The sequence below is a fragment of the Antechinus flavipes genome, chromosome 1, assembly GCF_016432865.1.
Source record: "Antechinus flavipes isolate AdamAnt ecotype Samford, QLD, Australia chromosome 1, AdamAnt_v2, whole genome shotgun sequence".
Taxonomy (NCBI): domain Eukaryota; kingdom Metazoa; phylum Chordata; class Mammalia; order Dasyuromorphia; family Dasyuridae; genus Antechinus; species Antechinus flavipes.
The window spans coordinates 27,917,128-27,944,944 of NC_067398.1; the positions used below are offsets into that span (position 1 = coordinate 27,917,128).

General features: G+C 36.9%; 1 protein-coding gene and 1 long non-coding RNA gene across 3 annotated transcripts in view; both read right to left on the bottom strand.

Moving 5' to 3' along the window:
• SUCLG2 (succinate-CoA ligase GDP-forming subunit beta) overlaps window positions 1-27,452 on the bottom strand; it is a 311,455-nt gene extending 284,003 nt beyond the window's left edge. Inside the window, exon 1 of one of the 2 annotated variants that reach the window (XM_051980490.1) lies at window positions 27,150-27,434. In XM_051980490.1, coding sequence (XP_051836450.1) covers window positions 27,150-27,236 — 87 coding nt within the window. In that variant the 5' untranslated portion in view covers window positions 27,237-27,434. Of the gene's footprint in view, window positions 1-27,149 lie in introns of both variants that reach the window. The other variant, XM_051980497.1, reaches the window with a different exon arrangement.
• Window positions 1,119-17,939, bottom strand: LOC127551071 (uncharacterized). The gene is made up of 2 exons (XR_007951008.1): window positions 17,910-17,939; window positions 1,119-1,401 (listed from the first exon to the last, which is right to left on the bottom strand). It is a non-coding gene; the product is annotated as an uncharacterized LOC127551071 (long non-coding RNA).
• Window positions 27,453-27,817: the final 365 nt, after the last annotated feature.

The following is a 27,817-nucleotide window of genomic DNA, read 5'->3' on the forward strand; positions in this document are numbered from 1 at the left end:
ATACTTGTGTATACAGACACATATATATCTATACCATTCTTTCTTTCTCTTTCTCTCTCTCCCTCTTTCTCTGTGTCTCTCTCTTTGTCTGTCTCTGTCTCTGTCTCTCTCTGTCTCTCTCTCTCTCTCTCTTTATATATATATATACACATATCACATATATGTAATTTTTATTATTTTTTCTAGCTTTTTAGAGTAATACATTATTAGTTTGATTGTTATGGCAATACCAATGGTATAGAAAAAGTAACCTAATTTAGGTAGTATTGTCATTTTTATTAAATTGGTTCAGCCTATCCATAAGCAATGACTATTTCTCCAATTATTTGGATCATGTTTGTGTAAAGAATTTTTTGTAATCATGCTGATATGTATGTTCCTATGTATGTTTTTTTCAGATAGATGCTAAAGTATTTTACGTTATCTGTGGTTATTTTTAATGAATTTTTCTCCATCTCCAACTGCTAGATTTTGTTTGTAATACATAGAAATGTTGATTGTTTGTCTAAGTCATTTTATATTCTCCAAGTAAACTGAAGTTAATTGTTTCAATCAGTTCTCTAGTTGATTTTCTAGGATTCTTTAAGCAAAATGTCTTGCAATCTAAAGAAGAAAAAATAATGTTGTTTCCTCTTTTCCTGTGCTTATTGCTTCAATTGTGTGTGTGTGTGTGTGTGTGATTGCCATAGTTAGAATTTCTAACACTCTTCAATACAGAAGAGTAATGAGGACAATAAACATCCTTGTTTTACCCTTGATCTTAATGGATAGACCTCTGTAGTTTGTCCCAATTACAGATAGTGCTAGTTCTGGGTTTTACATAAATGTTTTTTATTATTTCAAAGGAATGTTCCATTTATTCCTATGACTTTTTTTTGTTCTTTTTTCAAAAAATGAATTGTTTTTATTGCAAAAGACTTTTCTACATCTATTAACATAATCATATCTTTTGGTGGTTTTTTTTAAAATTAATATGGTCAATTATGTTTACTTTTTAAAATGTTTTGAGCTAGAACTTCATTTCTGGTATAAATATATCCTAGTCACAATGCATAACATTCCTATGGTATCCATGTAAATAGTTTATATAAATTTTTCCATTAAATAGTAGTTTATAGTTTTCTTTTCTTTTTTTTTTTTTTTTTGGCTCTTCCTGGTTCAGGTGTCAAGACCACTTTTGTATAATCTGAGAGAAATGTTTATTTTCTATTACATTAATAATCAGTTATTAAATGAGGCTGAATCCTTTACTTTCTTCTTTTTAAATACTTCATTATTTAGGGATTAGTTCCTATAGGTTAGTAAGCCAGACATTGAAGGGCATAATTGATAAGGAGATTGCCTTAATCCTTAGGATACATGATACTCCATCTTGGGCAGGATCCCACTCAACTAAGAGACCTTCTCAAATTTCATTTTCAAACAGAATCTAATTCAACAATGAACTTATGTCCTCTTATGCCTTTACTGAAGCTTAGGATGATCAAGCTCATAAAAGAGAAAATCAACCAGAATGGACTAGATGGAGATGGATTCCTCTGTCCAGATTGCTGAATGTAGCTGAGTCTTATGATCCAAGACCAGTTCTTAGGAGGAGAAGCTGAAGTCTTCTAGTCCACTTGTTCATTTAAATGTCCACCAATCAGAGGTAATTTCTCTAGTCAAGGATATTCCCTTTAAAATAAATCTCTCTGTCTGTCTCTCTCTGTGTCTCTGTTTTTGTCTCTCTGTCTCTCTGTCTTTGTCTCGCTGTCTCTCTCTGTTTCTAGCTTTCTCTCTCTCTCTCTCTCTCTCTCTCTCTCTCTGTGTGTGTGTGTGTGTGTGTGTGTGTATTTGTGTGTCCATTAAGTGTCTTTGGTTACTAAAGGAAACTATTACCTATCAATTTATTGATTATTATATAGCCTAATAAATAAATTGATTACTAATTAATACTCTGTCCCCAAGTTTTTTTATTCACCTCACATAGAAGAAATCTGGCAAGAGTCCTTCTTTTTCTAGCCAATCCCCCAAACAATCATATACTATTGAAATTAAGTTTTCATTAAATGTTTGGTAGAATTTGCTTGTAAATCCATCTAGTTTTCCTCTCCCACCTTCCCACTTCCTCCAGCCCCACCTCCTGGTCCGAAAATTCAATTATGACTTGTTCAGTTTGTATTCGGTATTTCTATCGCCGTGGCTGAAATATACTTTAGCAATATTTGAAGTCTAATCCTCCACATGAATTACATGTTATCTAGGGGACAGCTAGAAGAATATCTAGAGTTTGCCTAGGAGAATATCTAATAGAATTTTGGAATGGTGGGTTCTTTGTCAATCCAGAGAAATCATATTGTTTATTTTTTTTAAGATCAGGATAAGCTTTCCCTATACTTGAGTCTTCAAGCAAAGTCTGTGTGACCAGTAGGCATCAGATACATGGCATAGAAAATTAGTTTTGAGGTCAAGGTTGAACTAAATGGGCTTTAAGTTTGAGATTCTGTTTTTCTGTACTTATTGCATCCAACCTAGTAGAATGTAACCCTCTACAATGAAGGCATGGAAGAAAGCCAGTGTAAAGGTTCAGAGATGGGAGTTGAAACACAGTGTGAAAAAGACAGAATGGAGGTAACTAATGCATTGAAGTAGAGCAGTAGAAGCCAGAAGGGCAAGAGATCAAAAAAAGGATGTGTTCAGAGGAAGTGGAAGGTTGGACTACAAGGATGCTGTATAAAATGAGTAGACCTGATGCCTGCCATCTGAGAGTATTCAATCTATGGCAGTCAGGAGCCCTGAGTTCTAAACCTGGCTCTGGCACTAAGCAATTGTGAGGTCTTGCCATCTCAGTTTACTATTCCGGATTTAATCTGTCTCCTCTGTCTGGTTCTCTGATTGGGCAGAATGGTCTACAAGGTCCCTTCATGTTTTAATCTCTAATTCTGTGATGTAAAACAAATCTCTGCAGGAAGAATGAAGAAGTAAAAGCAGATTTATTATTGGCATTAAGACTTCCTGAGCGCTTATTACCTGTAGTGACATGGTTTATACCAATTCAAATTTAAATGAAATTTAGTAAAAGGATCTCCAACAAGCAAAATTCAGAAATGTGAATTTTAACAAAGACTATATGAACTACCTCTAATTGGATTTCTGAACAGGCCTCATTTTGAAACCAACTGAGAGAAAACAGTTATTCTGCAAGTTTCAATGAAAAATTAACAACCACTTGGTTTCACATTATCCTGCACAGATCTCAGTGGTACATTTTAAAATACCAAAGAACAGTCTGTTTCAGAGAAATTGCAGTGGGGAGTCCTTCAAGTGCTAGGGAATTTTAAGCACTGAGTGGGAAGGGCAATTTATTGGCTAAATGGATAAAACAAATATTGCTATTCAGAATATGACTGAAGCCTATCACCATGTATTGTTGAAGTTGTATAATCATCCTAACGAACACAGTGTTCAAGAGCCTCAGTGAATAGTGCTGTACCTAGAAGCAGGTAGAACTGAGTTCAAATTCAATATCATACACATATTAGTTGTGAGAGCTAAAATTTTGTTTATCTCAGTTTTCTTATCTGTAAAATAGAGAGAATAATAGCCTTCACTTACCAGCATTGTTATACAAAACAAATAGGAGTTGTAAAGTACTTAGCATAATGTCTAATATATAACTGAAGCTTCATAAATGCTTTTTACCTTCCTTTTATCCCCAAAAGCCTGCAAAAAGACTATGTGGCATAATAGATAAAGTTCTGGACTTGGAAAGGAACATCTGGATTCATATCCTACTTTACTTTCTAATTGGACAACCATGGGCATGACTGTTCACCTCTGCAGGACTCAGTTCCCTATTTCCTACTTGTGTGACCTCAGACAAGACCCCTCACCTCTCTGAAGCTCAATTTTCATCTCTGAAATTGAGAAATTTGGACTAGATGGTCTTTGAGGTTCTTTCCAACTGTAGATATTTGTTCTTACATCCCTAAGTATTCTTAACAATCGTTTGCAACTCTAAAGCTATGATTGGATGACCCAGCAGCCTACCCATAGCAGCGATAGAAAAATCATCTGCTGGGGCAGCTAGGTGGCATAGTGGATAAAGAACCAGCCCTGAAGTCAGGAGGACCTAAGTTCAAATGTGATCTTAGACATTTAACCTGCCTAGCTTTGTGACCCTGAGTAAGTCACTTAACTCCAATTGCCTTAGGGGGAAAAAAAAGAAGAAGAAGAAAAAGAAAAGAAAATTATTTGGTTCTTATTCTAAAGTCAGAAATCATTCCCAAACTTAAAAGTTAGATCCAACCTAAAGAGTACAAAAATCTTCTTTTGGCTATGTGCTTTTGATCAAGAGATAACCTTACCCACAAGCAAGGCCTTAAAGAAATTTTATGAGAATACCTGGATATTAACTGGAGTCAACATGTCTTTGACCTTCAAGTGAAACAACTGGGTGTTGAGATAAGGAAGCAGTCGACAGGGTTTATGGAAACTAGACAATACATGCTCACAATGGGGCTTTTGGGAAAGAAAAAAAAAACAAAAAACAAACAAACAATGCCCTTTTCTCACTTGAGTATTTCAAGTCAATAAGCCAGGGCAGTATTTCAATGGATCACAGAATTTTATATCCAATAGGTACTTTAGAAACCCTCTAGAATGATCCCTTCATTCACTGATTAGTAAACTGAGGCAGTTTCTGTAGTGGGGAAAAAATGGCCAATTCATCAGGACAATATCATTGTCTGTGAGCTCAGATAGGGAGCACCACCTCATTTTACTCATTTATGAAAAAAAAGAAAGATTTTTGTTGGGGGGAGCTGATCACATTCTAAGGTTCTTTTCAACTAAATAAAATCAATGAGATGATACGTATTTTTGTCAGGAAAATTTAACTAAGGTATGTGGTTTGAAACAAACTAGCTGGCCAAAAAGGAAAATCAGTCAGATGAAATAAATTTTAAATGGAATTGTCCTGGTTTATCTAGTGCCAGTATCAATATTCCTCACCTCCAAGTATATGGTATTCAGTTCTACATCTTCCACATGATTCATGTCATGGATTTTGTGTCTGCAATTGTGCATACTGGAAACATGATGGAATGTTCTGTAGCTACCCATTGAAAGACCTTCCTCTTCTTACGTTCCTCCCAGAGCCTTGGTGTAAAGCCAATTGCTACCTGTCATACTGCAAGACAACCTATTTTGAGATGCTTAATAGAAACCAGAACAGACTAAAGATACAAAAGCCAGACGCATAGGGCATCTTGGCACAAAATAGAAAGATGACGGCAATGTAAAAGAAATCAGGTCATATGTTTACTGGGAAGAGTGAGGTTTCAATTCCCCCAAATAGACTACTTTTGAAGAGAGAGAAAAAGTCTTTATCTCTTTCCCTTTATCTGCCCCCAATACTGTACCTTATTAAGAGAAACAATTACTAGAAATATGAATAAACATAATTTTATTGGAGTCTTTAATTTTCACATAACAATAATTTCTGAATATACCACCCAAACAATAACCTGAGACCTCTCATTTAACACAGAAAAACAGGTAAACAAACTCAAGGGACACATTGTCTCCAGCTAATATTGTATAGGAAATTCCAACCCACAAATCCCCACTGCTCTACAAAAGGGAGGTTCATTGTCCTATTTCTTCTCTGGTTGGTCAATAGAGTTGCTCAACGTCAAGTTTTCCCTTAGTTCCCTTTTCACTTATGTCACTTTCGACCCAATGCAGATTCTTTTGCTGATTCTGTTTATTTCACTTTGCATAGTTCACAAGGGTTGAGAAAAATTGGGCAAGGGTAATTTTTGTGAAAATTACATCTGATCACAGTGAGAATTCAAGAACCAAAGCAAGCAATCTTAATGATTATATGTCACATTCAAAACTAAAAGAGGAAAAAAAAAGTATTAAAATGAACAATATCATACATTATATCTAGTAAGCATCCCAATAGAACCAGCAAAGATACTCTTTAAATGCTTCTGCTTATTTTTATATAACCATGTACAGGGCAATTAATCCTATTGTACCAAGATATTGGCTAATGAAAAGAAAACTAAGTGAGCCCAACACTTTCCATCCAGGTTGATCACTAAGTCCATGGTCAAAACACAGGAGCAGTTGGTAACCTGTAATGTATTATCCCCTCCAGCACCCTCCAGCCCTTGGACTTCTCTATTTTAATCTCTTCTGGATCTCATAGTCTTAAGTAAAGCCGGAAGAAAAAGAAAGAAATCATAGGTTTTCCATTTGTGGAGGGAATAGAAGCAATATTTATATGATTCTTGCAATTACATTTTTATCATTTATCCACAGCTATTTTACTTAAGACAAGAAACAAATTATCCTCTCTTTTGACAATGCTGCAATACAGGGATGCTAAACAAATATCAAGTACTTTTAAGTTACTCATTAATAAAATGTATCAAATGTTGTTACTCTGAATCCTAACAACCAGAATCCTTTACTAATTCATACTTCTGCATGATACAGAAAAGTGGGGAACCGATGATCCTTCAGCAATCAGAAGATACAGTAAGATTTCCTGGTATGTTTGGAGCCATAGATCTTAGTACTTGATGTTAGCATGGCTGAGATTCTTATGAAGTGGCGAAGTGGGCCAGGGATTCACTGACCGGGAGAGCAAGCCTCAGACTACTTTCATGATGAAGAACTTAGACTAGCTCATTGCTGAAGAGAAATACAAACCAACAATAGTTTTGGGGAACAATAAAGCCCACATTCTATTCTATTTTATTTTTCCTAGGGCAACAATACAACCACCATGATGAGTATACCTTGTCAGGTATACTTGCCAGGAGTCAGTGTAATCTTCACAAACACCATCTACTAGATTGCCCAGAAAGTAGAAAATTCCTTCCTCCATTTAAGAAGCTTACATAAGTTGAGCATCTCTTCATTTGCCACCTGGCTGTATTCACTCCTCCAGATTTCTCTATCATAATCCATGCCAGATACCTTCCCACCATCCCCAATCTCAGGTTTTTGGCTTCCTTTTTAGTATCATGTTCTCTCTCATTAGATTATAAACTCCTCAAGAACAAGGGCTGTCTTTTGCTTTTCTTTGCAATCCCAGTTTTTAGGATTTTGCCCGGAACACAGTAGGTATTTAATAAATGGTTATTGACAGATTGATAGGTGGGGTGCTTTCAATCACCAATAAATAGACTTGCTGAAGATAGTCATTATTTGTTGATTTCCATAGGATCATAGAGACCTGAGGAGACCAACTTAGTCGAACATTTTATAGAGCAGGAAAGTGAGATCAAAAGCATTAAACTGACATCCCCAACATAAGACAGACATTCATTCCCAAAGTAACACCAGAACTCAAACTCAAGTCCTTACATGCAAATCCAACCCTCCACTGCAATGATAATTTAGAGCTAAAATAAATCCAATCCTTCCATTTTGCCAAAGCATTGAGAAAAGCAGAGAATTCTACCAAACCCTGTTGATATTACTGCTTCACAAAGTAGTACCTAAGGAAGGAGGGACTCTCCAGTAGTACTCCAAGAACCCTGTGAGTGAACACTGGCCTGGCCTAGCACACACAGATACACACATCAAGGCAGCTGCACTGCAAATTGGGCTATCCCCGTCTTTAAGTCATTTGAGAAGACTTTTACAAATCCAAGAATGTAATTTAGGAAGCACATCACTACAGATGAAGTGGACAAGATAGAGGACAAAAGAACTAAAATAACAGATACAGTCCTGTCCTTGACACTAAGAACATTCACACACATGGAGTGAGACACATACACACATGTGGTATTTCATTGATTGAGCACTATACCTACTGAATTAGGTCAAGAATATAAATATTTAAAGGATGTAAGTTCAATTCCTTTATTTTGTTTGATAGTAAAATTGGTTAACTGCATTAAGATTGTGTGAGTATATGTCTCTGTGAGTGTGTGTGTGTGTGTGTGTGTGTATGTGTGTGTGTTTTGAGATTATTAAAGTCAAGTGCAGGTGCTGCTCTGTATTATACCAGTAAAATTACTGGCCTGACAAATAAAGAAAGGGAGGAAAATGGAGATGAGGAGAAGGGAGGAGAGATTATAGGCATATACATCATATAGAGAAACATTTGCATACATGTGTGTATGCCCATTGTGTGTATATGTGTATGTATGTCTATTCTGTGTGATTATGTGCATATGTAGGTATACATGTACATGTGCATATATGTACATGAATGTATATTTCTGTATGAGTGTGGTGCATATATGCACACATGTGTAAATTGCATATACGTATGTGTAAATGTGTGTGCATATATATGCATATAAGCACACACTCACATTGTATGTGCCTACAATATGTAGAATTTTCTCCTCCCCCACTGTTCATCATTAAGCATCTGGGACACTCACTGGGGACAGAAAGGTTATTATTCAGGCGACTTGTGAAGGGACTTTTCATGCTCCAGGCTTTCTCTTGGCATTAGAAACCCAGGGAGGCAGCAAATGAGGTTCTATGGATCCAAAAGATTTACTGCAGAGATCCATTTGGGAAATGACCATAGCCATCAGAGGACAGACTCGGCGACCTTCCTGAAAGAGAGGATCTTTTGGACACATGGGTGTGCATGATGTGCATGATGTGCAGGCTCCTCACTTCATTTAGTACTTCACAGTCAAATTACATTATCTCATTCCATGACCTTTAACACTATCCCCATTGAAGAGATGGGGACTAGGAGTGGGATAAAAGTTTTCAAGGATACAAAAAATCCCAGATCATAAAATTTCCCTCAAGTGAGCACCTTCTCTGAAACTTTTAGACTTAGAGATTGGTCTGAGGGCACTAAGGAGTTAAGCGACTTGCCCCAAATCACAAATCTGTGATATGTTAGAAGCGTTATTTGAACCCAGATCATCCTGGCTCTGAGAACTTCTCGCTATATTCTACACAAGTTTCATCTTTTCCAGTAGATATTACTACAGTTATAATTCATAGTAATCATCCTCATGCATTATGTCCCAGTCAGATCAGTCTACCAAGCTCTGTTTCCAAATCCATATTTCATCATCATCTCTATATCTTTCTATACTTAAAGTAACATTTTAATAAATGAGCATTCATTGTGTGTCTTGGAAAATTTGCTGAGTATATCATTCCCCTTTTCTGGACTGTATATGTCCTTTTCATCACCCCTCCCTCGGAAAACTCCCACCATCCTTCAAGATTCAGTTCAGGTGGCATCTTCTTGAAGAAGTTTTACCGATACCTCCCAACACAGTTCTTAATGAACTCTCCCTCCTCAAATCATGTATTATTTATTCATCTACATGGCACAAAAGGTAGTTATAAATTTGAAATGGGAAAGACCTGAATTTTAATCCTGCCTCAGACATTTATCAGCTGTGTGACTCTGGACAAAAGGCTTAGCCCTTTTCCACATCAATTAGCTCATTTGTAAAATGGGGATAATAACAGCACCTATATCACAGAGTTGTTGTGAAGATTAAATTAAATAATACTTGTAAAGCATATCATATAATACTGGTTGTTATGAATATACCTAGATCTAGAAAAGACCTCAAAATTTGTCTGTATATATTTTCTTTAGAAGTATATAATGTCAAATTTTCATTGTACAGTTGTAGAAATAGAGGTCCAGGCAACAGAGTTTCCTAAGGCCAAATGCTTGGCCAGTATCCTTTCCCATACTCCACGCTGCCTTGAGGAAAGATTCCCCAAATGGCTACTTCCTCGGAAAGACCATACCTTTGGGGGAATTCTGGAAGGACTGTGCTTTATTTCATTAATCAGTTTAGTTGCTTTTGAGTTAAACCTCCTGTCTTTGTACTGTCTTAATTGAGAAAGAATGCCAAAGGTTAAATCAGAAAGTAAAATGTTAATACTGAGTTCCAAGTCTGTTGAAAAAAATACAGCATGTTGTTGAATTCGGCTGATTTCCTAATCAGAATCATAACACTGAGCTCTGTTTTTCTCTGGGAGGATAAAGTTGAGATTTAGGAATAATCAGCATGTAATCAAGGACTGATTATAAATGAACAATAAAGAACATGGGAGTAAGATCAGTTTTGAGGGTTTATAATAAAAAGAACAAGGTACCATGAGGATAGTAGAATTGGGGGAGGAGGGCATTGTGCATTATGAAAGGCAGCTCAGCAGGCCCTTATAGAAAAGGTTGTGCTGTTGGCAGCAAGAGGTGGGGGTGGGGAAATGAATGGCAAGCATCTACTGGCTTATATAGATTCAGAGTTCTGAGCAGGGCCCAGAAAAGCACTTTTATGTCAAGGACTAAGTTATATTTATCTCAGGGACTTGTTGAGAGGGGGAGAGACAGAGACAGAGACAGAGAGAGAGAGAGAGAGACAGAGAGAGAGAGAGAGAGAGAGAGAGAGAGAGAGAGAGAGAGAGAGAGAGAGAGAGAGAGAGAGAGAGAGAGAGAGAAAGAGAGAGAGAGAGAGAGAGAGAGAGGAGAGAGAGAGAGGAGAGAGAGAGAGAGAGAGAGAGAGAGAGAGAGGGAGGGAGGAGAGGGAGAAAAGGAGAGAGGGGGAGAGACAGACAGACAGACATAGAGTCAGAAAGAAACAGAGACAAAGAAAGAAACAGAGAGTGTCTTTTGTGTGTGTGTTTTATATCAGACATATGGTTTTAGTGGTATAGAGATTGCCAAAGGAGTAAATTCCTGCCATCAATGTAAATTGCTTTCTTCTCTACAACTAATCAGATCAGGGATTCATCTGAGGGTAAGTGAGATACCCAGGATCACACAAGCAGAACTTCTCAGAAGGAATTTGAATTCAGCTCTACTATACCACATTGGTACATACCGTGAGAGACAGAGAAACAAACACATAGACAGAGACAAAAATAGGCAGAGACACAGAAACAGAGACAACAAAACAGAGATTGAGTCAGAGAGAGAGACAGAAAGACAGAGAGAAAGAAGGGGGAAGAAAGGGGGGAAGGAATTAGAGAGTAAGGAAGGAAAGAAGGAAGGAAGGACGAAAGGAAAGAAGGAAGGAAGGAAGGAAGGAAGGAAGGAAGGAAGGAAGGAAGGAAGGAAGGAAGGAAGGAAGGAAGGAAGGAAGGAAGGAAGGAAAGAAGGAAGGAATCCAAATGGCAAGTCTAGTCATTTTCAAATCAAGTTACTCAACCTTGTGGGGTCTTGGTTTCTTAGTTTGTAAAATGAGGGCCATGATCTCCAGGTAACATCTAAAGTCTCTTCCTGGGCTATGATTCTAAACAAATATATAAAAACAAAGTAAAAACAGGATTCTGGGATTTGGGGCATGTCATCATTGGTGAAAGCCATAGTCCTTTGCAGGTTTGCTAACAACACTGCGTTTTGTGCTTGCAGACACCATCTCATTTGGTCAAACCTTGGCTGCTGACTCCAGCAGGTATCATCCACATTTCAGAGCAGAGAAAACTCAGGCTCTGATAAGGGCAGTGATTGAGTCACATCCCCAGCTGGCATCTGAATGGATTTGCACCTAGGATCTGCTGTCTCTGGTCTAGGGCTATTCCCATAATGCTATCTCAGTAGAGTAGAATAAATCCAGGACCTAAAGTGGTAGAAGATCTGGCCTTTTCTCCTTTTTTCATTCTGAGCTCTGCCTAATACTAAGGCCAGCATTTTTCCCTTCAGGCTAATCATGTTTTGCTTTCAAGTGAAGTAAGTCTCTTGGGTACAGAGAAACAACTGCACCTAGTAGTAATTTTACCTTTTACAGATGCACTTCCTTAATAATAGAAAACCCTGTCTCCAAAAATCCTCCAAAAAGATAGATTTTTCTGTGGATAATCAGATTCACACTTTTTTTTCAGATTTCCAACAGGCAAACTTCATGTGATATAAAAAGAAGCCACTAGGCTTCTAGTGTCAGTCCACTAGGATACTCCCAACATGGAATCTTCCTCCACCACAGCACATACAGCCATGGAATGATGAAGTGACTTGTCCGAAGTCACTAAGCTCATGAGTGTCTCCAGCATGAATCGAACCCATTCAGAATTCAATTTCATCATTATGGCACACTGTTTCAAACTGCCAAACAAAAATAGCCGTCAAGTGGCATCTCAATATTGATAGCTGTCAAACATTTGTATTGCTTTTAAAAGAGCTTATGTTGGCCCATAAACCAAAGATACAGATTCAGTTCTGTATCTTCCTGCTCCCAGGCCGCTGCACTCAAGACAGAATCACTAAAAACCAACCTACTCTGTTTAATGGATTAATCTTCCTTAAATTATGGACATTTTGCTTATTTTTAAAACATCATGGTTCCAGGAAAGTTATCTTTTCCTGACCTAAAAAAAGAATGGCTTTAAAGTGAGGCAAATAGATTTGTGCCACCACCTGCTGAATACCATAATTAGTGAGGGGAACTCTGCAACACATTTATTCCTTTTGCAAAAGAATATCGATACATTATGAATGCCAAAGTCTGAAGAAATGCCATGGTCATATAAATAAGAAATGTGCCCTTTATTGAAGATTTCTCAAATGGGAGAAGAAAGTTCATGTTACCCCCTTATTTCATAAGAAATTCAACTCCATAATCTCCATTTTTAACTTCAATAACCTGGGATTTCCTCAATATGAGCAGATGATATACCACCACCAATGGGAACACTTTCAAGGTTTTGGAAGCTGGTGTAGTCAAAGAAAAAGGAATCTTATAAAGACAAGTTTTGTGGTCTGAATTCAGACCAATGTTTGAAGCCTACTTAGTGTACCAAGACTTGCTAAGACTCCATTGATATAAATTTAAGGAGTTCAGGGCCATGGAACAAAAAGGAAATGTGCTTTCCTGATATCCTGCTACTATGGATACAGAAACTGATGTCAAAAGAAATTATTAAATCAGGTGCCATTGCTTAAATCTTTCTTCCTTGTTATAAAGAAGTGTCCAAAGCTAAGGGAACATTAGCTTTCAGGTACAAGACTAGAAGGCATAGGGATGTAAATTGGAAAAGGGACTGTACCTTTCATTTCATTGGTATAAGATAGTGATTCTCAAAATGTTTTGATCTCAGGACTGTTTGAGATGCTATAAATTACTGAGGAGCTCCCTTAAAATTTTTGTTTGTGTTGGTTATATGTATAAATATTTACAATATTAGAAATTTAAATAGTTTAGTTTTGAAAAAAAATTGACCTTATTCTAGAACTTTCAGGGGCATCCCAGAATATACTTTTGAGAACCACTGATCTAGGGAATTGCTGGATGAAGAAATTCCTCCACACACACACCATATCAATTCAAATCAGCACAATCTCTGCAATTTACAATCTTAGAAAGTTGCATGAAACACCAAAAGGTTAATAATTTACCCAGGATTACACAGCCAGTAAGTATACTGGGGGATGTGGGTGGGAAGAGATTTGGAATCTAGGTCTTTTCAGTTCCTATGTTAGATTTTTACCTACTTTGTAAGATAAAGGCAGGAAAACAAATACACAGTATCCTAGAGGATACCTTCAGGTTAATAAATAAAAGATAAAACTGAAATGATACTTAGAATCTTGTATAATTTCTTTCTAGGCTCAGCTCAAGTGTCATCTCCTTCAGGAAAACTAGCCTGATTCCCACCTCTTCCCCTGCTCCATGTTGTTAGTGTTCACTTACTCCACAAATGCCTCTGTTTTTCTCTGTTGGGAGGTAGTATCCTTTCCACATTCCATAGAATATTAAATTCTTAGGGATCAAGAGTCATGTTTTGCTTTGTCCCTTTTCCTCCAGTGCCTAGTTATGGTACTTTACATACAGCTGGGATTTAATAAATACTGAATATATTACAATCCCATATATGCATACACACATATTAGCTATTTCTTACAAGAGAAAAGATATTCCTTTAAATATATATCTTCAAATTTTAAAATTTTAATGATAAAGCTTAATAAATTACTAATCAGTGCAGAATTAATTCTAGAATGGTCAGGAAATACCTTAAAATTCTAATCCAAGAAGTAATATTCACCAAAGTGGCTTTTAGCTATACAGTATATTTTTAGAGATAAGGGAACAGAATTTCTCTCAAAGTTTTAGATCTGATGCCAAGTTTCATTCTATTTATATGTATTTTAAAAAATAGCCTAATGCTACATTTTCTTTCAGGGAGGGAGGTCACATTTATTATTTATTTTAAAGGCACAAATATAATTTTGAAGTTTATTTCTTTCTTCAGTTCATTAGATTTATCCATTTTAATGATTTTTAAATCAGAATGTCTCTGTGTGAATGCTCCGTAAAGAAGTACTCACCACTAATAGCTTCCTTCCTGAAGTGAAAACAATTTAAAGATTTTTATTTATTCATTCATTTATTATTTATTTTGTAGGTTTTTTTTCCCCCTAGATTGCTTATTAGTTAGTATTTGATTGGGAAGAATCTTGAAATCCCTTTTCCAGTGTGGGAGGGTAACCAGAATAAACCTTGCAAAATTCAGGAACCCAACATCTGTGTCATCACAATCAGAAGACATTGCTTTTGCTAAGGAAATGGACAAATAAACTTACCTTTAAGAGAGAGAAAAGTCCTTAGTAATTCCAGGGGAAAGCCAGTCTGTAGATCCAGAACTGTTGGCAATGTAGAAGAGAGCCACTGTAGGACTTCTTTTCAAGATTTTTATTTTGATAACTACTTCTGAATATGGTCATCCCCTAGAACTTGTTCCTCCTTCCTTTTCAAATTCATATATGTGTATATACATATATGAAACATATGTATACACACACACACACACACACACACACACATATATATATTCACTGGAACAAAGACTTTTGACCTTTCAGTCTATCAACGGGCATTTTAAAGTGTCTATTATGTACTAGAAGCTAGAGATATGAGTTCAAGGATCTCACTTGGAGTGAGTATTATGGGCAATCACAGGGATGCCAGTGGCCATTAACAAAATAAATTTATAAAGAATAACTGCACTCTGTATCTTTTAATAGGAAGCAGGTAGAGGGGAAATTAGCTATTGGAAGGGGTCTGGGAAGTACTCATAGATGTGAAGATGTCTTGATTGTCTGATTTGAAGCTGTGTAGAATACTCAAAGGTGATTAAAAATGTGTCATTGTCAAATTAGATTTGAACAAATCAGGTGCTCCTCCTGATCTTTCATACTGGAAGTTATTCATTAATAGGCCTGCTAACTTGACAAGGATTAAAGGCAAAGAGAATACTCTTTTTGGGGCAGAGGGCAGCAGCTTCTGAAACAAAGGGAGAAAGGAGAAAATAATATCCCAGGAATCCAAAGAAGAAAAAGAACTGGGGAAGATATTAATGCTAAGAAAGAAGAAACAGACTTTTACATCCAGTTAAAGCACCTTAGTTAGAGGCTGATTGTTTATATTGCTTGTGTTACACTGGATCAAGAAAATAAAAATCAGGTGGGGGCCTGGGTAGAGCACCTGATCTGGTGTTATGGAGAGATGAGTTCAAATCCCTTCTCAGGCACCCCCTGGGTAACTTCAATAAGTCACAATGTTCTCAGTCTCAATTTCCTCATCCACCAAATGAGACTACAGAATAACCTACTTTACTGGATTAATGTGAGGCTCACATGAGACAATATGTTTAAAGAATTTTATAAACCTTAAGGATACTTTATAATCATTATCATCATCATTATCATGATTAAGGGAGAAGTATTTACATTTCATCATATGGTAGTATCAATTCTTCTCTGAAGTCCTATTCCAGTGCCTTATGATGGCATGGAAGTAATCCTGGATCCAGAAAGGTTTTGTTGGTGGAAGACGAGTTCTGGCAAGTCTGGGCAAAGGGGAAATTTTCAGTTCTATGAGTCTGGACACGTTGATGTTGGCTATTAACCACTTAGTGAATTGGTAGATAGTCCTTAACACCTGCAGGATCAAATAAAAATTCCTCTGTTTGGCTTTTAACATTCTAGTCTCTTTGTATCTTTCCAGTCATATTATTCTCCTTTTCATACTCCATAATTGAGTTGCAAGAACCCTCTTTGTGTTCCTTGCTCATGACATCCCACACATGTCTTTTTGTGGCTGCCCTTCATGCCAGTAATGCTCTCTCTCTCTCTCTCTCTCTCTCTCTCTCTCTCTCTCTCTCTCTCTCTCTCTCTCTCTCTCTCTCTCTCTCTTTGCCTCTGGTTTTCCTACTTTCCTTCAGATCTCACCTCAAGTCCAACCTTCCATAGGGAGTCTTTTCCAGTCCCTTTCTTAGCTATTTCCTTCATTCCGGTATTACCTCCAATTTACCTAAATGTCTATCTATTGGTCCTGCTCTTATGACCTCAAGCACTTAACAAAATTCCTGGTACATATAAAAACATTTCATAAACACTTCTTGACTTGGAAACTTGTCATGGCTAAACGATTCACCCTATGGCCAACCCAAAGTGGAACTTCTCTGAATTTATCTAGATTAGTCCCAGTTAACCTGATTGCTAGGATCTACATGAAATTTCATGCTGATTCCACAGTCTTCAGAACTTCAGCAATTTCACAAATCATTTCATACATTTTAATTCAAAAATACAACTTAAAAAATCTGACCTTACCCTAATCATTCATGGCACCTCATTAAATAATACCCATTAGTAGGTCAATGTATTGGTGTTACTCTTTAGAAGAGGGTAACAGTTGATTACTACTACAGCAATCTAAGACAAATATAAAACAAACTCTTCAAATACTATAGAACTGGTTTGTTCATTATTATCTAACAAAATCTGTACTGAAAAGAAGAGAAAATTCTGCATTTTGAGCATCATGACATCAACAGGGTTTCAGATGGCCTTCAATGTTGGCCCTTCAATTCAGTTCACATTGCAAAATTCTTAGATTCCTTCTTCAAGTATCATGGAGAAATGAGTTCTTATCTTTATTTCTTAAATACATGGTAGCTTCTGAGATGTTGAAAGCCATTGTGTATCAGCAAATATACAATAAAGTCAATGAATGAATTCAGTATAAATTTTCAGCATTCTATAAATTGATTAAAAACTGGAATCTACTCCTCAATCAGGACCATACCAAACATCAAAGTCCAAAGCAGAAGGTGGAATGTAGTCACAGAAGGTTAGTTGACTAGGTCTTTTCAAATTCTTAGAAATATTTTGTTTCTCAACATTTGAGATTCTAAGAGAATGTGTTTTTTTTGTTTGTTTGTTTTTTTGTCCATGAAAATTATATAGCTCTAGGTGATTATAACCAACTTTTTATCACAGGAAAATAGATGATGTGGTACAGTGGAAAGAAGATGGTATTATGGAAACAGAATTCAGATCATTTGGTTTTTTCAGTTTTCCTCTACTCATTATTTGTGTGATGGGCAGATTACTTATTCTTCCCTTAAACTATTCCTTGATCTGAAGAAAAAAAAGAAATTAAACTAGAATATGGGTTCTTAACCTGGAGTCTACAAATTCTTTCAATGTCCATGAATAGATTTCAAGGATATCTGTGAATTTGGATGGGGGAAAATGCATCTTTTTTCAGTATAATAATCCTTTTGTAATACTAAATATTTTATGTTATACATTTTTTAAAAACACCATTATGGGAAGGGGTCCATGAGCTTTACACAATCGTCAAATGGGGTCCAGGACATGCAAACTGGTTTGAAACTCTTGGAGGAGATGATTTCCAACAGTTCCTTCCAGCCTCTATGTTCTTAAATCAATTTCATATGACATAGTAACTGAAATAATAATAATAATGATAAAGAGAAATAACTATTTTGCCAACAACCAATTATTAAATTAGAATCCAGGTTTTGCTTTTTTTACTTACTCATTTAGGCTCTTTTGGTCAATCGTCATCAATTATGATTGATTAATGAGATCACTATAACCCTGGAAGAACAAGCACCTTGATCTTAGGCAGGACCCCACTCAGATAGGAGACCTTATTTCTGTTTAGAGTAGAAACAGAATCCTATGCATGCACATTCTTGCACAAGGAAATGAGCCCCTATTTTTGTAACTCTCCCCTAGAATTTACAGTGACACAACTCAAGAAGGAGAAAACCAACCACAAAGGTCTGGATGGAGATAGATCCCCCTGGCCAGTTTGCTGAAGGCCACTGAGCCTCATGACCTAGCCACATTCTCAGCAGGAGAAGTTGAAGAATTCTAGTTCACCTCTTTATTCATCTATCACTCAGGATTGATTTTCACTTGTCAAGGGTATCCCTTTTTTCAAAAGCATATTAAACCTTTCATTCTTTCCATGATTTTATTTTTGGTTTCCTGAAACCAGTGACCACCAATTTATTTATTATTAATTAGCCCAATTAATAAATAGATCATCAATTACCCAGAAAATATCTCTCTCCGGTTTTTTATTCATCACATAATAAAACATTTATATAACATTTCATGTTCACCTTACACATGCTACCTCATTTGATTCCTAACAAGTATGGGAGGAAGGAACAACTAGATGATGATAAGGTAAGGTAAGGAGTGGAGTCCACTTGGAGTCAGGAGAGATTGTGTTCAAATACAGCTGCAGACATTTGCTAACTATGGAATCTTGGGCAAATCACTTAATCATGGTCTAAGTTAGTTTCCTCAACAATAAAAACAGAGATAATAATAGTATCTATTTCACAGAGTAGTTGAAAGGATCAAATAAGAAAATATTTGCAAAGTGCTTAGCATAGTGCTTGATACATAGTAGGTGCTTCAAAAATTTCTGTTTCATACCCTTTATTCCTATTATTTTATAGAAGAGAAAACAGAGACTAAAAGAGATTTAGTGGCTTTCTTGGAATCACAGAACTAGTAAGTACCAGAAACATATTTCAAAGGCAGATCTTCTGGACACCGGGCCTAAGTGCTTCCCAATGTACCATCTAGCTGCTCCAAATAAATGAATTTGATGAATAGGAACAGAAAACCAGGATTGTCCATGCCAAAAGAATATCTGTTTTTTTTTAATAGTTTACACGGGACTTAGGGGTAGGGAACTAAACCCATCTTCTAAAAAGTTGCTTCAGTTTTCCATATGATTTGCTCTCTACAAAAATCAGATTTGAAGAGCTTCCTCTTAGACTCAGTGTTCATTCACTTAGGTAGCTATACATTAAGAGTGTTTTTTTTTTTTTTTGGTTTGTTTAAATCTAAACCAGATGATTCAGTGAACTTGCCAGTATCTCACCTGGAGCTTTCCAGAGTTTTTCATTTGGCCACACTTACCAATCAAATGAAGCAAAGAAAACTAGATTCTGATGAAGTGTGGCTGAGATTCATTGATGGTATTAGGGAAGATGGTATTAGGGAAGGGGAAAATAAGATAAGAATATGGAGAAAACATAAGTCATTTCTCTAAAAAGAAGGGAGAGAGGACAGAAAAAAAAGAAAAAAAAATGGAAGAGACCATGTCCCTTCTTCGCTAGGTCAGTAAAGATCAGATTAGGAGCCAGAATCTGCTTTTGCTGGCTGCCAGTCCTAAATTAGTTTTAAATCAGGAGAATAAAGTAGGGCTGAGGATGGATGGCTCTGATATGCAAAGAATGGAATAGTTGAATGGAGGAGTCCTTGTTTCAATCTGTAGGTTCATATAGCTTGAGCTGAAAGAGCCTCTTCATCTTAACGACAAACTTCATAGTATGGAAGTAGGGGTAAGGGGCCAAAAAGCAGTGGATTTGGAATCTAAAAACTTGGTTAAAATCCTGATTCTGATGCTGATTATCTTGGGGATCATCAATAACTTATTTATCTTCTCTTGGTCTCAGTTACTTCATTTATAACACAAGAGAATTGGATTAAATGACATCTAGGGCCTCTCCAGGCTCTCTGTTTATAATTCTACAGATTTACTGGGCAGCCAGATGATTCAGAGCATAGAATGTTAGATCTGAAGCTTGGAAGACCTGAATTCAAATCCAATCTCAGACATTTAATAGCTGTGTGACATTAGGCAAGTCACTTAAGTCTGCTTGCCTCAGTTTCTTCATCTGTAAAATGAGTTGGAGAAGGAAATGGCAAATTGTTCCACTACTTCTGCCAAATAAAAATTGAATTGGATCATGAAGAGTTGGACTTAACTGAAATAAATAAACAACAGATTTATTAAGAAGTGAAATTAACTTCCCAAATTTTTGTAGACTATTCTTCAGAGTATTCCTGATGCATTACTGGGACATGACACTTTAGCTGGGATGAATTATACAATCAACTGCCAAGGATAATAGAAAGGAATATACACCAATCTAGGTTCCCATGAATAAACCAATCAAAACATTTACTGAACACTTACTCTGCTTCAGACTCTATTACAGAAACTGGTATACAAAGAAAAATAAAAATAAAACAGTCCCTGTCTTCAAAGAACTTATATTTCTTGTTGAAAATTATCTATGTATCTGTTTTGAAAATAAAAAGTTTTAATAACAAAAATTACATTCTATAAGATGAAACGATACATACTCACATAAGTAATATAGGTAATATATATGTAATTCAAACATAATGAATCCAAATAATCTGGGATGGAAGACACTGGCAGCTGGAGGGAAATTAGGAATGGCCTCAGGGAAGAAGGTATGTTTCTGTTTCGTTTCTTGAGATTTTACTAGATAAGGATGGAGGGAGTACTTTATTAGCATGGGGAAGAATCTAGAATGTCTAAATTTCTTTTGAGGGAACCAATAAGATGGTACTTGTGTTCATTAGATTTCAGACTTTATGAAATGGAGGAATTTATCTGCAGCAAGCTGGGCAGATAGTTTGGAACTAGGTTCAAAAAGCTTTAAATAAAAATATATCCATATTAAGGTTTAGATGCACTTATCTCTGAAATTTCTTTTGAGAAGAGCTCTCCATCAAGAGCCAAAAAATGATTTATAAGATAGTCCACTAAATGAGGTGTAAACCTCAAAAAATTACCTGATATAGCTGATAAACTTTTCTCTCTAATATGTCAGTATTTCTTCCATTGCATCAATGGAAACTTTTCAGAATCAGGACAAAGTCAAATCACAGACTTAGAACTAGAAGAGAATGTAAACTTTATCTAGTTAAATCCATCATTTAAGAAATGAGAAGACATAAGAAAACTGAAGTCCAGCATGATTAAGTGATTGACCCATAATCAAAAAATAAGGAAGTGTCAGAGACTGGATTTGAACCTGGCAAATTCAGTGTGCTCTTTGCTGTAGCCCACCCAGTGGCAGAGAACACAAGTGATTTACAAACTTCAACCATTATTTAAATAGGATTTATCAAGATTACAGAGATACTCTTGGAATTATGAAACCTACGAACTGAAAGAGAGATCAAAACTTGAGGAATCATAAAATGAAAGATTTAGAAGCAAGGAATATTGAAACAATCATCAACAATAATTTGTTGAGTATATATCAGGTGCTAGCCATGGTGCTAATAAGCCTTGGGAATATAAAGACCAAAAAACCCCCAAAACAATAACAACAACAACAACAACAACAACAACAAAAATGGTATGGAGTTCTCTTTCTAATGGACAATTTGCAATTAACAATGCATATATGAGAAACAGGACAAAGAAAGAGATAAAGATAGAAATAGATAATATAGAGATAGAGATTTAGAGATGGTGGTTGAAATATAAATAGAGATTAAACAATAAAACTGAGTCGTCCAGTAAATAGAACAGTGGAACTGAAATCCAGAAGACCAGAGGACAGATTTGAATTCAGATCTTTTTTAGATTTCAGATAAACTGCTCCATGTGCTTCAATTTCCTCACCTATCAGATGGGGATAATAGTAATTTGCAGGGTTGTTATGGGGATCAAATGAGATAATAATTGTAAAGCCTTAGCACAATGCCTGGATATAATATGCCTTATATAAATATTAGTTATTATTATTAATTTTTCACAAGACAACTGAGGTTAAGTGACTTGCTTAGGATCAAATAACTAGGAAGTGTTGTGTCAGAGGCTGGAATTAAACTCACATCCTCCTGACTCCAGGGCCAGTACTCTATCCCCTGCACCATTTAGCTGTCCCATTTTTTAAAGTTATTATTATTAGAGATAGAAATAGAAAGAGATAAAGCTAAATGAGACAGAAATAATTACTAGAGACAGAAATAAACAATAGAATTCAGTCAGTCTATATATCAATATCTATATAGATAAATGTTAATAAAATGACATGAGACTGATTTTGATGTCCTTCTGGGAAGTAATTCCAGAGGGTCAATCAGTCAATAAAAAATTTATTATATACCAAGATCTGCGTTAAACATGAAAGATTCCATGAAGGATCCTTGAAAAAATCTAATTAACCTCCATTTTACAGATGTGGGAACTAAGGCCTAGGGAATTCAAGTGACTTGTACTAGTAAGTCATTGTATCCAGTCCAACACTCTTACCTAACCAAAAATATATTTTATAATACTCTTGGTGATAATCTCCCCATGACCTGAAACCCTCCGGTGTCTAACAATTTACTATCTACTAGGATAGTTGAAAATGTTGGGAAATTTGTCTTCGATTAAATCAAAATGTGCCTTTCTCTTAATTCTACAGTCATATTATACTCAGCATGCACTTACTACATGCAAAATGCAGGCGTTTGTGTTGCTGAGGTAGATACAAAGACAGAAGACACCGGTGTTTTTTGCCCTCTCTAACCCTCCATCTGGGAGCTTCCAGTGAGGGAAATATCACATCAGGTCTCAAACACAAAAGGTCAACAGTTTTCCTCCTAAATCATGGACGATGAATTTCCAGCTCAAACAGCTGAAATTGCTGTTACACTTCATTTAAAAGGAGGGGGAAAAAGTATGTATTCATCTGGGCAAGAAACCTGCAAGTAGGTTGCAACATTACAATGCAGTTTGTGTAACCTCATTTAGCTGATAAGAACTCGAACATAACCTTTGGTCCTTCACTCCTATAAGGCAAGCATCCATCCTCCTTTCCTCCTTCCCCCTCCTCTAAGAGAGGGCAGAAAATTAAGGGAGCGTCAGCATTTTTAAAGTCTACAACAGCAAAGGGCAAAGGTTGAACCTGTTTTCTTTTATAATATTTGTTTTTCCCACTGTCGTTTCATGAATCTTTACTGAATAAAGAACTGGCTACATTACAGAATACAAAATGACACTGTGTGTATCAAGAGAAGGTCTCATTCTATTGAGTTGGGCCTGCATGGAAGATTTCTGGGAAGACAGAGATAAGATGAGAACAGAAAGAAAAGGAGAGGAGGGGCTACAAAATGCTCTGGTGGAGTGAGTATCTACATTGATGAAATCATTGACTCGCTGGGTTACATCCCAAAGGAGTTAAATTATATATATATATATATATATATATATATATATATACACACACACACACATATATATAATTTAGTATATATATATATGTATATACATATGTATGTATATACATATATATATATATTATATTACTGAAATCACATTATTGAAACCAACAGGTTTCACAATTCACAAAAAAGAAAATTAGTGCCATGTCCCACTTCTGTGCCTTCAAAAAGATAATTCTTCCCTGTATTAAGCCATGGTCTTCCCCTCACCTTGACCTCTTGGAATTTCTCACTATTTTCCAAATTCAACTCAAATGTTCACGAGTCAACAAGTATATTAAGTGTGTATTACTGCCAGGCCCTGTGATTTCTAACATGAGTCCTTGATCCCAATTCTTAGGCCTTTCTTTCCTCCTAAATATTTTATATTTATTCATTTTGGTATAAGTTGTATCTCCCACATAGAATATAAACTTCATTAATTCAAGACTGGATTATATCTTTATATTTGTGTATTTTTGCCCCTATTACAGTCCCTGGCACTAGGAAGTCCTGGATAAGTCATTTTTGACTTGAATTACATGAGGAATAGGGCAGAAAAAATGAAAATGAATGTTCAACCAGAGTTTAAAAGTATTGCTAATGAATTCAGAGTATATAGTGGGATACTGCCTACAGAAAATAGTCCTCTTAATCAAATTTCCATCAAGGAGTTACTTATGTGTGATTTAATAGGCACCGATGACATGCTGTATTTTGTGCTGGTGACAATGGGTCCAGAACATCATAGCAATAGGCTTATCATAATCTTTCTTGTATTAAGAGTTAATTGTTCTTTTTGGGGAGCAAATGTCTGCATTGTGATGTGGGGATAACAAAAGTACCTTAATTTGCAGAAGACACTTAGAAGCAAACAGAGTTGCTTTATTTATTGAAGAGAGTTGTTTAACTTAATCTGGAGAAGAGGATTGTTATTTTAGCAATACTAAAGACAAAAAGGAAATCAAGAAAGATTCAGGACTGCTCAGACACTGAAGCAGGGACAAAGGGATTCAATTGCTTGAACGCACACAAACTGTTTCTTCTCTTTTACTTCTTTTTGTCCCTAAACTCCTAAGAAATGATCTACAGTTGATCCTTCCATTTTCTTCTCTTTCATTCTCTTCTTCCATCTCTGCAGTATGGCTTCTGACCCTATCATTCAATTGAAACTACTCTTTCCAAAGTTATCAATGCTTTCTGAATTGACAAATTGAATGGCCTTTTCTCAATCCTCACCTCCTTGACCTCTCTTCAGTTTCTGACATTGTTGCTCTCCCTCTGCTTGAGATTCTCATTCTGGTGGATTTTTACCACTCTGCTGTCTCCGAGTTCTTCTCCTTCCTCTTTGGATATTTTGTCCCAGTCTCATTTTCTAGTTTTTCATTCAGATCATTTCTCAACTGGCTGCATTACTATGGGACTTCTCTAAATGACCCAGAATGTTTATTACTATTATTATTATTATTATTATTATTATTATTATTATTATTATCCTGATCATTCTGCAATTTCCCAACTGCCTTGGTCCTGTAGCTCATGATCATCTGCCGTCTCTATGACTGAAAGGTAAAACTTTAATCTGCCATTTCATGATAGAGCCCAGGCTCAGAGATCTTAGTTTTCAACTGGCTAAAATGGAACTTTTCTGGTTTCTCTACTTCATCACTGGAAATATCTTCCCACTCTTTCTTTTTTCATATTTTTTATCACCAGGCCTAAGAATAGTGCCTGTACATGGAAGATACATAATAATATCTATTTATTGATTGGGGGAGGGAGGTTCACAGGCCTCGGTCATGGACCCTTTTCTTTTACTTTTCTTTGTATTTCTAGTATTTAACATTTTATTTGGAACATATGTGCTTTCTAAGATATTTCTAAGCTGTGACTTATTAAGCAAGTCACTTGATCTTGTTTGCCTCATTATCCTGATCTATAAACATGAGTTGGAGAAAGAAATGGCCAAGAAAATCCTAAATAACAACAACAAAAAAAATAACAAGAAGTTGGATATAACTGAAAAAATGACTGAATGACAAAATGCTTAATAAATGCTTATTGATCCACAAAGAGAAATTGCTCTTTTAAGTGAATTTGTATAACATGTTTCTCTTTCAGAATTCCTCTTATCTTTCTTCCCAACTTTTCTGTGCCTATAGGGTAATGATCAATCATCATGATGGACACAAAGCAGAGTAATGAGATGGAGATGGCACATCAATCTTGGGTATCTACGATAGAATCCTCTTAACCTTGAGCCCAGGATCACTTTCATTGTTTCCAACATTACACTTTACCCAACTTTAGCTGAAAATAACTCTCCACAATTCAATTTAAATGAACAAAGCTTTATTGAGCAGTTCCTAAATTCAACCCCCCAGCTAGGTTATATGGGGAGCACAAAAGGAAGCAATACATTTCCTCTGCCCACAAGGAGCTTACAATCTCATAAGCAAATACACAACAGCTTTGTACATTCCTAGTAAAATCCCCACCTTTCCAGAATATCACTTGCCTTAGTTTTCTTTTTTATATCACCCACTCAAATCTATTTTAACCATTAGAAATTCAATTGTTAATTTTTGTAAAGCTTAAATAATGAATAGGATTTGATCACCTGAATTTATTCTTCATACTTTATTACAATAGTTACCAGCAAATTCAATCAGATGACAAACTCTATTCTTTTTTTTGCATCCCACCTTACTGTCATACATTATCGTAATATGTATTATCACTTTCAAAATTTACATTAATTAAAAAAAAAACAAAAAAGGAGCAGCAAAAGAAGGTGTTTGCAGTGTCATAATTAGCTCAAAAACTAAGGGCAACTCAAAAATCATTAGCACTTACTTTCTAATTTTCTTAAAAACCATAATGTGCATATCCTGCTTAAAATTGCATGAGTACTAATTCTGCACTCATTAATTAGCAATGAGAAAATGGACAAGGACATTTCTGTGATCTGTTTCACTCCCCCACCGACCGTCTGCCTTTAAAATAAAGACGAAGGAGGAAAAAATCTTACTTTTTCTCCCTCCTTCATCAATCAATAAGTGAACTCTGAAATCACAAGCTTTGCTATTTGTACCTCCGAGCAACTAAAGTCTGTCAATTCTGTGGCCTGTGGAAAAGTGAAACTACGCATAAGTCAGAACTCGGAGTAGCGCGGGGCGTCTCTCTCCTCCTATACTCTCTTTCCTCAGCTTTTTCTGGATCCCCGAATCGAGAAAGTTTCGTGCAGTAGCAGGAGCCCAGGACTAAAGTGCCCGGAGTCTGGACAAGAAATCCACCCTCTCTCCTTTGCATTCAGAGCATCTCTCGGCTGCTGGTTAGTTTTAAGCCTGTCTAGTCCAACTCTCACTAAGTCCCAGGGAGGAAACTGACATCCCGTGGGGGCAGCGGACTGACCCCTTGTTACACGGGAAGTGAGTGAATGGAACTCGATAGCGACTTACCCTTTCTCCTCCGCTAACTCTGCCCCGGTGCCTCCGCGATCAGTTTTATGAACACGTGTGTCTGCTAAGTGGGAAGCTGGGCTCAGGCGGGTGCCCGCCAGTCTCTGTGGCAGCCCGTTCCTTCCGGGCTAGTTCAAGTGAGAATCTGGACTGGAGCGCCCGGGAGTGAGGACGTGGCAGGGTACTGAAGGGATGCTGAGTACCCAGGCGTGAGCTCTGGGGGTCTGGGGCACCCCGCGGCTGCCAGCAGAGGGAAAGAAAGGCGGGGTGCAATGGGGAAAGCTGAAAGGGATAGCGCACAGGGAGGCGGGGGCAGGAGGATCGGCGGGCCGCGCTGCTCGGCCCGGCCCGGCCCTGCTCGGCCCGGCCTGATCCCCACTCACCTGGGACTGGCCCAAGGGGAGGCACGGTCGGAGTACCCACGCAGCCCGCAGAAGTTTCCCGGTCTGAGCTGCCATGGGGGACGCCATCTTAGACAGGAAAGTAGGCGGAGGGCCACTGGGCTAGAGCTGGTCCCCTGGGGCAGAAGGAGGAAGAGAGGGGGGAGGAGAAAGGGGAAGAGGAGGGAAAAGTGGGAGGAGGAGAGGAGGGGAGAAAAAAGAGAGAGGAGGGGGCAAAAAGGGATAGAGGATGAGGGAAAGGGAGAAAGGAGGAAAAGAAAGGGGAAGGAGGAAGAGGGAAAAATGGGAGGAGGAGGAAGAAAAAAAGGAGGGGAAAAGGAGGAGGAGAAGGGAAAGAAGAAGAAATGAGGGGGAGGAGAAGGGAAAGGGGAAGGAAAAAAAAAAGAAAGTCCATCGTCTAGAATCACTAGCATTCTTTACACAGCTCAGATACCCCAATATGTGGCCTTTTTTGATCTCCACCAGTATTAGTACTTTGTCTCTCATGAAATTAATTTATATTATTTGTATTTTTTTCCTTGTCTCATGTATCCATCTAGGAGAAGAGAACTTTTTGGATGTCCAAGAGGATTTCCTTTTTGTCGTTGAATCCCCAGCTTTGCTTATGATGCCTCTTAATAAAATGAACAATTCCCTATTTGGTTCCAAGG